The sequence below is a fragment of the Crinia signifera genome, chromosome 2 (assembly GCF_055691185.1).
Source record: "Crinia signifera chromosome 2, ASM5569118v1, whole genome shotgun sequence".
In the NCBI taxonomy this organism is placed as follows: Eukaryota; Metazoa; Chordata; class Amphibia; order Anura; family Myobatrachidae; genus Crinia; species Crinia signifera.
Window position 1 is genome coordinate 257,473,178 of NC_139218.1, and position 12,869 is coordinate 257,486,046.

At 40.5% G+C, this 12,869-nt stretch overlaps 1 protein-coding gene across 13 annotated transcripts in view; it reads left to right on the forward strand.

Moving 5' to 3' along the window:
• DMD (dystrophin) overlaps positions 1-12,869 on the forward strand; it is a 1,973,025-nt gene that overhangs the window by 1,514,236 nt on the left and 445,920 nt on the right. For all 13 annotated transcript variants that reach the window (XR_014470468.1, XM_083174338.1, XM_083174337.1 and 10 more), the window contains 2 exons: positions 5,390-5,510; positions 12,527-12,795. Coding sequence is in view for 12 of the 13 variants with exons in the window: in XM_083174338.1 (XP_083030464.1) it covers positions 5,390-5,510; positions 12,527-12,795 (390 nt within the window). In the remaining variant the exon portion in view is untranslated. The remainder of the gene's footprint in view (positions 1-5,389; positions 5,511-12,526; positions 12,796-12,869) is intronic.

Here is a 12,869-nt window from a genome sequence, read left to right on the forward strand (position 1 = left end):
TTTAAAGATAAAAAAATCCTGATGAAGTCTCGAACCGAGACTAAACGCTTTGGGTACTGATCATGGCTTTGGGTACTGATAAAATAAATTTACTCTTCAAAAAAACAAGAAGCATTAAGTGTTTTCTTTATGGTATATTTTATTAATTCAATTGGTTTTATGTACATTACTTGCTAGGGGCGCTGATGACACTATTGTAGGTGTGTAAAGGTGTTATTGATTCCAAGTTTCAAAAGCGACCACTTAATTTTATAGCGCAATTTTGGAGATTGTGTCTTGTGTGTATATACACACACATATATATATATATATATATATATATATATATATATACAAAAAAGGGAACAGAGTGCGCTTAGAGGTGAAGGTACACAACTTTTTCCTCAGTTATAAAATTTATTCAATAAAAGCCTACAATTCGGCTCATAAAAAATACACAACACATATAGTCATTTAGAAATAACCATTGACATAATGTATAATTTTCCAATACAACAGCAGGGCCAACGCGTTTCGTCAACTACGTGACTTCATCAGGGGCATTCGATGACTTGGTTGACACAGATACAGTTGCACTGTAAATAGTAATAGAATACGTCAAGGAAAATATGTATCGCATTTTCAAAATGACAAAAAGTAGGAAAAGGTTGGAGAGGACAATGGAGAGAGACAAAATCCAATAATCATTTAAAAACCATCGAGATGAAAATGGACAAACAAATATAAATATAAATATTCATAATTAAAATCCTTACTATAATACAGCGAATTACCAGCATGACATTATTAGAAAACAATATTTAGAAAAAACAATGCTCTTAATCATTATTTAGAAAAAAACAATGCTCTTAGACGATTTTTAAACTTATTTTTCTAAATAATGATTGATTAAGAGCATTGTTTTTTCTAAATATTGTTTTCTAATAATGTCATGCTGGTAATTCGCTGTATTATAGTAAGGATTTTAATTATGAATATTTATATTTGTTTGTCCATTTTCATCTCGATGGTTTTTAAATGATTATTGGATTTTGTCTCTCTCCATTGTCCTCTCCAACCTTTTCCTACTTTTTGTCATTTTGAAAATGCAATACATATTTTCCTTGACGTATTCTATTACTATTTACAGTGCAACTGTATCTGTGTCAACCAAGTCATCGAATGCCCCTGATGAAGTCACGTAGTTGACGAAACGCGTTGGGCCTGCTGTTGTATTGGAAAATTATACATTATGTCAATGGTTATTTCTAAATGACTATATGTATTGTGTATTTTTTATGAGCCGAATTGTAGGCTTTTATTGAATACATTTTATAACTGAGGAAAAAGTTGTGTACCTTCACCTCTAAGCGCACTCTGTTCCCTTTTTTGTATCTCTATCTGTCTTGAGTCCCGGCTAACAGGGGACTCTCAGAGTTGCTGCTAGCCACTATTAGGGCGCGGACGGTTAGGTACTTCCCTTTTTTTCATATATATATATATAAAGCTATCACTAGAATATTCTTTGCACTGTATGATTGAAAGTACTATATGGTGGTCTCTGTGATCCTCTCTGTTCATTACCGTGGTCACATGAATGGTCTCTGTTTTGTATAATTCTCTGCATTCTTGTAATCTCTTCAAGTTTGTGTTGGTCACTTTCTATTGATAATATGGTTCTGACTATGAGCAATACTGAATCATGTATAATTTCCTATTATTTACATACACTGACCATTTTTAAAAATCAAACATTTCTTAAAAAAAATATTAGTGAAGTTCATTATAGTACATAGGGTCTAGTTTAAAACAATATCAGCAAAAAAGAGTGAAATCCGAAAACCTAAATATCTAAGAACTGTAAAGGGTTCCATAAGAAACTAATGAAAAGTATTATAGTCTGCTCCTTTTCTTAGGCAAGTCTGTTTCATTGTAATAAAAAAAAATCTAATTAAAATTAGAGAGTTTAAATATTTGGACATTGAAAGCCGAGGTTTGGATGTATGAGGGTAGTGTTTTTGTAGATAAGAGGTATAAGTAGGTAGAGGCTTTTTTGTCCCCATCTAGCATGCCTTACTGTTTATGAAATCTGCAAGAAGCAAAGGCACCTACCTCTATAATAATATCACCATTCTCCATCTGAGCAAAACATAATGGCTTCCAATGTTGATGTAGTACAGAAATAGTATACAGCAGGCAACACTGGCACCCATAAGTACATTTTTATTGTTTCCTTGTAAAACTCTCTTTTATTTATGTGATATAAAACATTGATATCTTACATACCAGCAGAAATAATGGATTCAGCAGAACATGGTGCATAATATATTAAGATTAACAGTATGGCCACTCTATCCATGGATTTGATTGCACTTTAAAGATATATTTGTGCCAGAAGTTACCAAGGTTCATCCTTTCTCAGCAGCTGTACATTGAAAATGAGACAAAATTGCAGTGCATACAATAAAATTTAATCACCATCTTCCTTACATTTGCCTTGACTGCATTTTTATGTTAACGAATTGGGATTTATTTTAGTTCTATGAAAAAAAAAGTGTGGTATTACATACAAGGAGGGAATAGAAAGAAATGCAAATTAATCATAAGACATAACAGGATATTTAATGTATTTTTTTAAACAAGAAAACATGGACAATGATTAACATATAAGGTTTTCAATCCATACATACAGATGTAGTGCCTCTCAACCAGTGCCGGGGCTCGCCAGAATGCCCCCGCTGGTGATTTGCCACTCCATCTGGCTTGGATGCGCGAGCGTCCCAGTTTCTGGGTGGCGGGGAACACCAACCTTGCCCCTCTCTGCTTCAGGGAGACAGGCAGGTTTAGGGGGGAGCGGGGAGGTGGGATTGACCGGTGGGGACCGGAGGCAAGGCGGTGGGGACCAGCGGCAAGGCGGCGGGGACCGGCGGAGAGCTCTAGTGTAAGGGGATGCGCGCATCTCCTACCAGTGGCTGGCGGGGGCTGGTGGTTGGCGATCCGACCGCCAGACCCCTGCTAAATGAGCTGCACTCCATCTGTACACTTTGATATTTTGGATTCCTAACTTTAATAAAGTAGAGTCCTAGGATTCTGCCTCTGCTAACTATGGGCTCAGTGTCAGACTGGGGCATAAAGGGCCCAACCAGGAATTCAGTGGTAGTGCAAAGGCTTGGGGGTGTGGCCATCCATCATGGAGGCTTGACTAACCATTGGAGCGTACATTGTCTGGTCCCTAGGGCATGCATGATAATGTAACAAATTTATAACACCAATACACTGTAGAAATCTCACCATAGTCCTGTGAAATGCAATGTAGCATACGTACAATTCAAGTGCACACTCTGGAACTTGATAACAATAGGAGGGGGCGGGACCACAGGCATTGGTTTTCCTTGTAGCCTTGTGGGCCAGGTCAATCCTGTATGGGCCCATATATCCTATGGGGCAGCATGGACAGTGTAATGGTTAGCATTACTGCCTAACAGCGCTGAGGTCATGGATTTGATTAACCATGGCTGTAACTGTACAGAGTTTGGATATTCTCCCTGTGCTTGCATGGATTTAATCCAGGGTTTCCTCCCACAATCCAAAAATATACTGGTAGGTTAATTAGCTTCCAACATGTACATGTGGTACTGAATATAGATTTTAAACTCCACTGGGGCAGGGACTGATGTGAGTGTTCAAATATTCTCTGTAAAGCGCTGTGGAATATGTGTGCGCTATACAGTATAAGAGACTGTTAATAAATAAATAATATTCAGCCCAATATTCACCTAGAACAAACAAAATGGTGCTGCCCCTTGCTATTTCCTGCCTTATTTATTTACTTATTATTTATTACAAGTTTTTTATGTAGTGCACACATATTCCGCAGCACTTTATCGAGAAAAATGGGTATATTTCCTAAGATGGTGTTCTATTGAAGATGGGATGTTGCCCATAGCAACCAATCAGATTCTTCTTCTTATATATTTAGCACATTCTAGAAGATGAAATATAGAATCTGACAGGTTGCTATGGGCAACATCTTGGCCTTTCTCTGGTTCACTCTCAAAGGCAAATTCCTTCTCAAATGGATAAAAACCATTTGCACTGGAGGGGGGCAGATATAACATGTGCAGAATAGGGTTCTCCCGACAAATCTCCGTGCATGCTACTCTAAACAAAGGGTGTGCCATTGGTGCCTCCAGCGGTGAACCACTGGTACACCAACAACCCCCTGTCTCTGATCCTTCCCCCATCACCCATCCTCACTGTCACCGCTCAGAGAGGATCAGGGCCACTTGGGGAGGATCAGGGCTGTTCGGCTGTTTGTGTGTTTGGGCGTCCAAACTCAGGAATGCCCAAACAGACAAAAGGCTGAGCGCCTGAACACACTTTTTACACAGGCCTGTGTCTGTTTTGAGTAGATTGCTGCAGAGAACGGGCAGTGGGAGTGGAGAACAGAGGCTGCCGCATCAGCACAGCCTCTCTCCTTTGCTCAGCTCACACTGCTAATTGTCGTATGCTGAGTGTGGGAGAGATGCAGCTGCAGCAGCAGCCCATGGGCCAGAACACAGCCTGCACCCTCTGCAAATTTTTCTTTTACAATGGGAGAGGCGTGGCCAACAGGAGGGGGAACAGCCATGTTCCCTCTCCTGTTGACCATGCCTCTCTCATTGACCATTCCCCCTTTTTACCAGGAGCCGACAGTGCTTTCATCCTCCCTGGGTGTATTCAGAAAGTCATAAGCTTTCCCAATGGCATATAACAATGCATGAAAACAACAGAAACAGCATGGACCATCTTCAAACTTAGATTGTCCCTTAAGATGATATGGTAGTGTGCAAAGTTTAAAGACAATTAGTTAAAGCATTCTAGAGTTATCATGGAACATCCCTACACACGCACATCACACACATCATTCAATTATAGTTATATAGATAAATCCCTACCACGTTAGGGTTCATTTTTTGGTTGGAAGCCAATTAACCTACCAGTATATTTTAGGTTTATGGGAGGAAACCAGAGCACCCAGGGAAAACCATCGCAAACAAAGGGAGAATGTACAAACTCCACACAGCGCCTTAGTGGGAATCAACCCCATAAACCCAGTGCTATGAAGCACTAACACTAAACATTACACCATCTTTGCTGCCCATGTTTATTCATTTTAAGACAGTGTGATTTGATATACTTGGTATAAAAACACTGTATTAACCAAACACATTGTTCTGTAGGTAGGATTATTCCCATCTGAAGTGTTTGGCCACTCATTCCTTCTTTGTGGTGATAAATTGCATCAAGTATTCTTGTACAGTGATGACAGTACATACAGGTTTAGTGGTTGCTTATGAGGAATTGTACATCCAAGAAAATCTATTTGAGCTTGTAAATAAAATGTGTTTGGTGTTTTACTTTCTTACAGATCTTCAAGAGGGAGTTAAAAGCGAAGGAGCCTGTTATCATGAGTGCACTTGATACTGTGAAGATATTCCTAGTAGATCACCCTTTCGAGGGAATGGAGAAGTTGTACCAAGAGCCAAGAGGTAATTGAAATGAACAGTCATGTAATCACATATTGACAAAGGGATCGTGAAGTCATATTAGAGTTTCATTCATTTTCACAACTTCTATCTCTATAAATGTAAAGTGATAGCTTAAATTTCATCAGTATAATGCAGAAGTATATGGCTTATCCTGATTAAAACCAAATATCTATGCATCAGCAAATGTATTTAAGGAAAGAAGTGTGTTTCTTGTTTTAATGCCTGCTTTGGTGAGCAAATAAGTATAAATACAAATAAGTATAAATACTTATTTCTACATCTGCAGAATTACATAATTACCTAATGGAAAAAGTAGAAAATTGATGTTCAGGAACACTAACTGCATGACAGAGACACTTAAGTAAGCCTTTCATTATAACTTTGTTTCTAGGTGCTATTATCTTAGATAGTAAAACCAATTTGTGAGGAATATTGGCTTGTAGAACATCAACCACTTTGGGGGAAATTTACTAAAGGAAATTTGACAGCTGGAGAGTCAAGGTTAGCCATCACTGACCTATACCATCAAAGGTTTATTTATCAACAGTCTCAATCCTCCATATGCTTCACAATAAATAAGCAGTCTCTTCCCATTATAAATCTACATGGAGCTCCCCACTTCTAACTGGACAGAGCTTATGCTTGAGACATAGTGGGTAAGAACCACAAAAGGTTATTACATAAAAATTATGAACTGACAGTAGATTGGGGAATTAATGCATAATTGTGTGGTTACTGTTGGACCTTATTAATCAATTAATTTCATTATTAGTGTAATCATTGTTTGCATAAATGTTTTAATCATACTGATATGTCTTTAACTTTTATGTTTTTTTATGTAATGTACACAACACACCCATTAAATAAACCAACTGTATGACATACACACACACAAAAATTGAAAAAAGCTATAGCCACATTGAAAAGCCTTGTTATCCCTACCCTTTTTATTACCTGCTTTTATCTCAACCCCCTTCACTGCTCCCTTCTTTACCTAACCATTACACTGCTCGTAGCCCCTATCACTCTTTAAACATGCATTGTATTTCCTCCTTCCATCTCAAACCCCTGCACCTCTCACTCCTTCTCTTTCCCTCTATCAGACCTCTCCTTTTTCTATTTCTCACTCCTGCAAGGAATATCTAACTTAGGTTCTAGCTCTCTCATGTGACAACAGAGGCAATTCACAGGACAAAATCAGACTATTTAAAGCAGTGGCAGCTGTAGAACTAATTTGGGTGAGTAGGCAAGTAAAATTGGTCACTGCAGGTGATCAATGAGCAGCTGGAAGGAGGGTAGCTCTGAGCTCACAATGGCTATAAGGCAGCACAGTGTCTCATGGTTCAACAGACTACCTATTAGGGTCTGTGGAAAGGAGGCTACTGTATGTAGGAAGCTTGGACACACAGCCAGCAGTTCCACAAGGCTGTGGCACTACAGAACCCTGAAAGTTCTTCCTGGCAGGAGGTTTGACTTCCTGGATCATGATGAACAGTTGGGCATCACAGGTTGAACAGTAAGAAGAGCCCTTTCAGCATTATTGGGGAAGAAAGTCTTGAGAAGCTGATAAAATTCTGCGGGTCTCCCATCACCACTGATGAGCAGAGGATAGTGAATCCCAGAAACAGGTTGCAGGGAAATCTTGGGACATCCCTCCGCTGTTTGGATCTAATAACAGTGAGGAAGGCACCAGGCACCCATGGAGCCAGATAACGCTGGCGATATTTCAAGTGTGATGACAGCCTAGAGCCAATCAGGGCTCACGTTGAAGCAGCCAATCAATTGCAAACACTATTGACTGATCACTGTGTAATGCATGGAGGCACTCCAACTCATGGGCTGTTGTTTCCCCCCCCCCCTGTCCCTGATAAAGCAATGACTTTTCCTATGGGTACAAGAAGGCCTTCATTAAATTATCCACCAGTTTGGTAAAATGGCTAGAGTAAAGAGAATATCTTAACATCAATCCTTCCATAGGCCTGTGGCGAGGGCCAGTTTAAGGGCCACATGGCCCGGAGCTGAAAATGTTCATGGGCCTGTTATGAGAAGTGGAGGTGAGGCCAATGCCATGTAGGCTTGTAGAACCCATACACTATACACCCCAATGTCTCCCTAAATATTTGCATACTTTTGTGTGAAAAATAGAAATACAATTGTAATTTTATGATTTATGGCAACCATGTGGCCGCAGCTGGTGATCATGGGCCTGATTTATATAGAGGCCTGGAGCAGCTCCATCCACCCCATTTTTAATCTGGCCCAGCTTGTGGCCATTACCACCTAGAGAACCAATGCAATAGACTCTTTGTTTCGGGGGGAGTTGGTTGGCAGGATAGACAGCTAATTAATTTGGGACAACAAATATACTGTAGCCATCTTCATGCTCAGTGGCAGGAGCTGGGAGCTGGCCTGTACCATTACGTATGTGAAGGAGCAAGCATTGCAGACAGCATATTCCCAACTGCACCAATTTTGACACTTTGGCATTTTAACAGAGGAGGAGGGCCGTGTGCAGCCTCCTCTGCCGGGAGTAGCAGGGTCAGAGCACTAGAGCACTCAGACGCTACTGCCCTTGCTCAGATCTCTGGTAAAAATTGGGCTGGCCATTTTTCTGCCAATTTTTGCACCAGCAGCAGTGTGGAATCTGAGCACTAGCGTTCTCAGACTCCATTTCCAATGCCGACCATTTCTGCAGCGGGTAAGTATTTAAAAAAATTGGTACAATGTATGCGTTGTGGGCCCCCTTAGGACTCAGAAGACTTGTACACCACTACCTCCACACAAGGCTCTTGACAAAAAGTTGAATATAACCAAAACGTTGATCAGAGGGGAAAGAGTGTTCCTGTGTTCTTTATTTCTATATGAATAAGTCCTGTGAGCGTCACCCCTGTGTATGCTGTTATGTAAGGTGTATTTACACCTGGGAGGGCACTTAGGCTATATATACATTTCCATCTGTTGCATTGTATCTAGCATGACAACACTTTCACTGAACGGAACAGACTAAAAGAGGGCAGAGCTTGCTCACATATTTCTGCCAACAAGATATAATTAATTGTTGACACCAATGATTTCTGGAAAAAAAAAACTAGACATGAATGTGAATGTACAGCGCGGTACTTGGCAGGTGTACAGCAGCAATATGCCAGTATCACAAAATGTTTTCTAGCATATGTTCAGAAACTTTGACTTCATGCAATATGAATTGCCTCCTACAGTGAATTCCACTGATCCATTATGTGACAACTTATAATTACAACATGTCAGTCTGTTTTGTCTATGTATCATTTGTGATTAACAAGGTAAAGATCATTTTTAGAAAACCTTAGAACCTATCATTACGGGTCAAAATTTTTTTTTTTTCATTTTTGAAAAGAAAATAGTAGTTCATGTAAAAGTTGCTGTAATAAAAAAATATAAATATTTGGTACTGTATATTATTTTTTCTAGGGAAAAGAATAAAAATACAACAAATTTAGGGAAAAAATATGGTTCTCTGGACCAGATCTATGCAAACCTACATTAATCCAGGTGCTGTTTCCAACAATATCAAGAGTGGCAAAGTCTCACAGGGATTGTTTCCCAAATTATCGAACATGGAGGGCAGGGCTAGGCATCATTCTGGAAGTGTTTCTCTCCAGAGTTCCTGGACATGTTTCAGTTAAATACAGCAGCACTGTCCCATCTCCCCTTTACACTAGAACCCAACAGGTTGATTCCACCTGGCTGAAAGCTTGTAGTCTGGCAACTCGGTAAATGAGTTATGATTGGTTGAGCCAGGGCATTCCAGCATTATGAAAAAAATCTTGGTCCTCAGGAAATTCTAGTGGCTTCTTTCTCCACTCCGGCATTACATATGGAAACCCCAATGTGACATGGAGCTAAATCTTTCCAGCTCACATGTGGACATTCCACTATAGGGGGATATTCAATCTGGGATCACGACTGTCGATCTCCACCGACAGCCGTGATCCGGGCCCGTTTGTGGTCAGATCGACCACAAAATGACAGACGGGATTCAATGTCCCGCCTGCCGATGGGCGCAAAGGCGGGGTGGCCGCGAAAAAGGCCATGGATTATCAATCTGCTGCCCGGATAACGACAATCCACGGCCGTTATCGGCAGAACGGGCCCGACAGCTTCTGAAGTCGGGCCCATTCTGCCGTGATCCCGCATCAATGCTGTCGCTAATGACAGCATTGAATAGGGAGCTGCCGCTATTTCCCACATCGGAAATAGCGGCAGCAGATTACATACCCCCCATAGTCTCATAGGTTAACTTTTCAAAGTATGTGCACTTTACTGCCTGAAGTTCACATACAAATAGTTGTCTCAATAAAGTGACACTATACAAAGTACTAAGACCTTGTTAAACTATTAGTAAAAATCTAATATACTACAGTGGTTTAAATTTAATATACACATTCCATACATCCCAACATGACCCATTCCAGGAGGGACAGAATGTTCTGTTCTTGGACGTTGCTTTTAATTTAAGACTGCAGTCACCTGTTTTGAATTCCTCTATTATAAAGTGTAAAATGGGTGACACCGATAATATATTAAGAGGGAAGTCCAGATAGAGAGCATTTTGTCACTTCTGGAATGGATCATGTTGAGAGATACTGTAGGCACAATCTAATAAAAAACCTTATGTTACCTGGGCCCACTGTCTTATGTGCCCACGGACTCCTCCCAGCCTTAATAAGGCTCTGAAACTACAGTAGTTCCACTTCCACCACAGCCCTACACAGTAATTCCAACAGAAATGCAAAAAATGCAGAAAATCACTGTGAGCAGCTGGAGGCACTTGGAGATCATCTAAAACTGAGGGATCTAATTTATTTTTCACTCCACTACAAATCTATGTACTGTACAATGGATAGGACAGACAGAAAGCTGGCATTTGTGGCTGGTAACTGGCTGTTTTTGGGAGTATCAGGCAAAACACAGGCGTGTCCAGATGTTTGAAGGGAACTTGTCAGCTCTGGCCCATTCAGCCTGTTTCTATCGCACACACTAGAAAAATCATGCGATGGTGAGTGGCTTGCTTATATATTCACAAGCTTTTCACATGCACAACCATTCGTAGGCTTGCACCGGACAGAATTTCACTGTGGCTGGGCGGCGATTACCAGATTGCAGGGCTCTTCAAATTAGCAGCCCAGCTAAATAGGGGTCTGAATAACCCCTTTAGCTCTAAGCTGGGTACACATTAGACTCATTGGTGATGGGATTTGGCGGGACGCCAGCATCAGCAAATGGATACACACTTGCTGATCCCGGCCCAGACGAGCGACAACGGGATGGGGAGCAGCATTGTTCTCACCAGAGATATCCTCCATCATCCTGCATTGACAGGCAACAAAGGACACCACTATAGACCCACAGGAGTTAACTCTCATCATTGTCTTCAGGGCCTGATTTATGGTTCGAGGTGCCCTAGACTCAGTCGTGCAAGTAAAAAAAAATTCTTGGTGGTACAGGTAGCACCTAAAATTGGCTCGTGCCAAAAATGGGCAAGGACAGGTGTCATGAGAGGCGTGGTCAGACAAAGCGAGAGGAGTGTCTACATGACGATAGAGGAAAGGCCATGTTATGCCACACACTCCGTAATTCCCATTACACATGACGTCACACACCGTAATGCCCATTACAAATGACACCACACACCATAATGCCCTATACACACAACGCTACACAGCATACTACCCATTATACATGACGCCACACACTGTAATGCCCATTACAAATGACATCACACACCATGATGACCATTAGACCATTAGACATGACACAAGTACTACCCACTATACATGACTATATATATATATATATATATATATAAATATATATACATCCCCCCATACACATACACATATACATACAAATTAAAACATAGCCTACATAGTGCTGCGTCTGAGACGCACGCGCGTCTCAGTCAGATGGAGCGCCTCGCCGCTGGCGGATCGCCAGCGCAGACAATCTGGCGATTCGCCAGCAAGAGGGAGGCTAGCTCCATCTGTAGCTACCAATTGTTTGCCACCCTGTCACCCTCACCACACTTCAGTCAGGGTGTTTTATTGACATTCATGTATAAGTAAAGGTTACCCAAGTAAGCCCCTTTGTGTATAAATTACACATCAAAACTTGGGTGGAGGCGAATATTTTATAAAGTATCCCATAATTCCACCTTGGCCTGGAAGAAGGGTTACCCTCCTCCCCTCCCCCCAGTCAAGGCTCCCTTGGATGCAGGCTATTGATTAATCAGACACTGGTTATCGTGCAGATAATGTATTTTATAGTCTAATGAGTATACCCTATAAGAGTTATCAAATATATTAAGACATTCTAAGATCCTCACTGTTGCTTTAGTTTGCCACCATCATCTTACACATTTACATTCTCCAAACCATTAACTTGGCTTTGTCAGTAGTGATTCCAGCTTCTCTGACCGGATTTTTTCTTTGTGCCTCACAAGGCATTCTCCTGGGACAAAGCGGTTTGGCCAGTCAGGTAATGTCATTGTTCAACACCCAAGCTAATGTAGTACGATGACAGCCTTGTTAAGGAAGATTCGTGATTATAATATTCATTACATAGTAGTTAACATGTCTCTTTAGGTTGGATCGCTGTCTCTAGGAAGATGAGACACGGTAGCAGGAAACAAAAGCTCACCTCAATATTTAGGTGTAATTATATCTTTTTTGGTTTTATTAATCATTCAGGAGTAATCTCTTGTATACTAGTAAAAAAGTTAAAGAAAACCATAGTCCATAATTATTATTCAGGAACTTAACATTAAAAAATTATTATTAGAACTTTACTCATTTGTAATTGGCTGGGTATGTGGCACTTTTCCTCCTGGTCCAATTGGATTCGAACTCTTCCGAGAAGATGCAGCATTTTGCATATTGATGTTCTGTGCTTAATTTCTTATCTATATGATAACTGTGTTATCTGTATAATGAAAAAGTGTAATTGACTCTAAAATAAATTAATATTTCATTTTCCAGAACATCATATAGAAGAACAGTCCAAGAATGTCAGCAGGATCCTGCAGAAGCAGGTTGATGATGTAAGAATTGAGTGGGACAGGTTGAACGTGCATTCAGTTGAGTGGCAGAAAAAATTAGATGATGCCCTTGAAAGACTGCAGGAGCTCCAGGATGCAATGGATGAACTGGACCATAAACTGCATCAAGCAGAAGCTATGAAAGGATCCTGGCAGCCAGTGGGAGATTTGCTGATTGACTCACTTCAAGATCACATAGGAAAAGTTAAGGTCAGTTGTATTCTACTTGCAATAAGATGTATAACATGTCATTATATTCATATAACATAATTTAGAAAATAGTG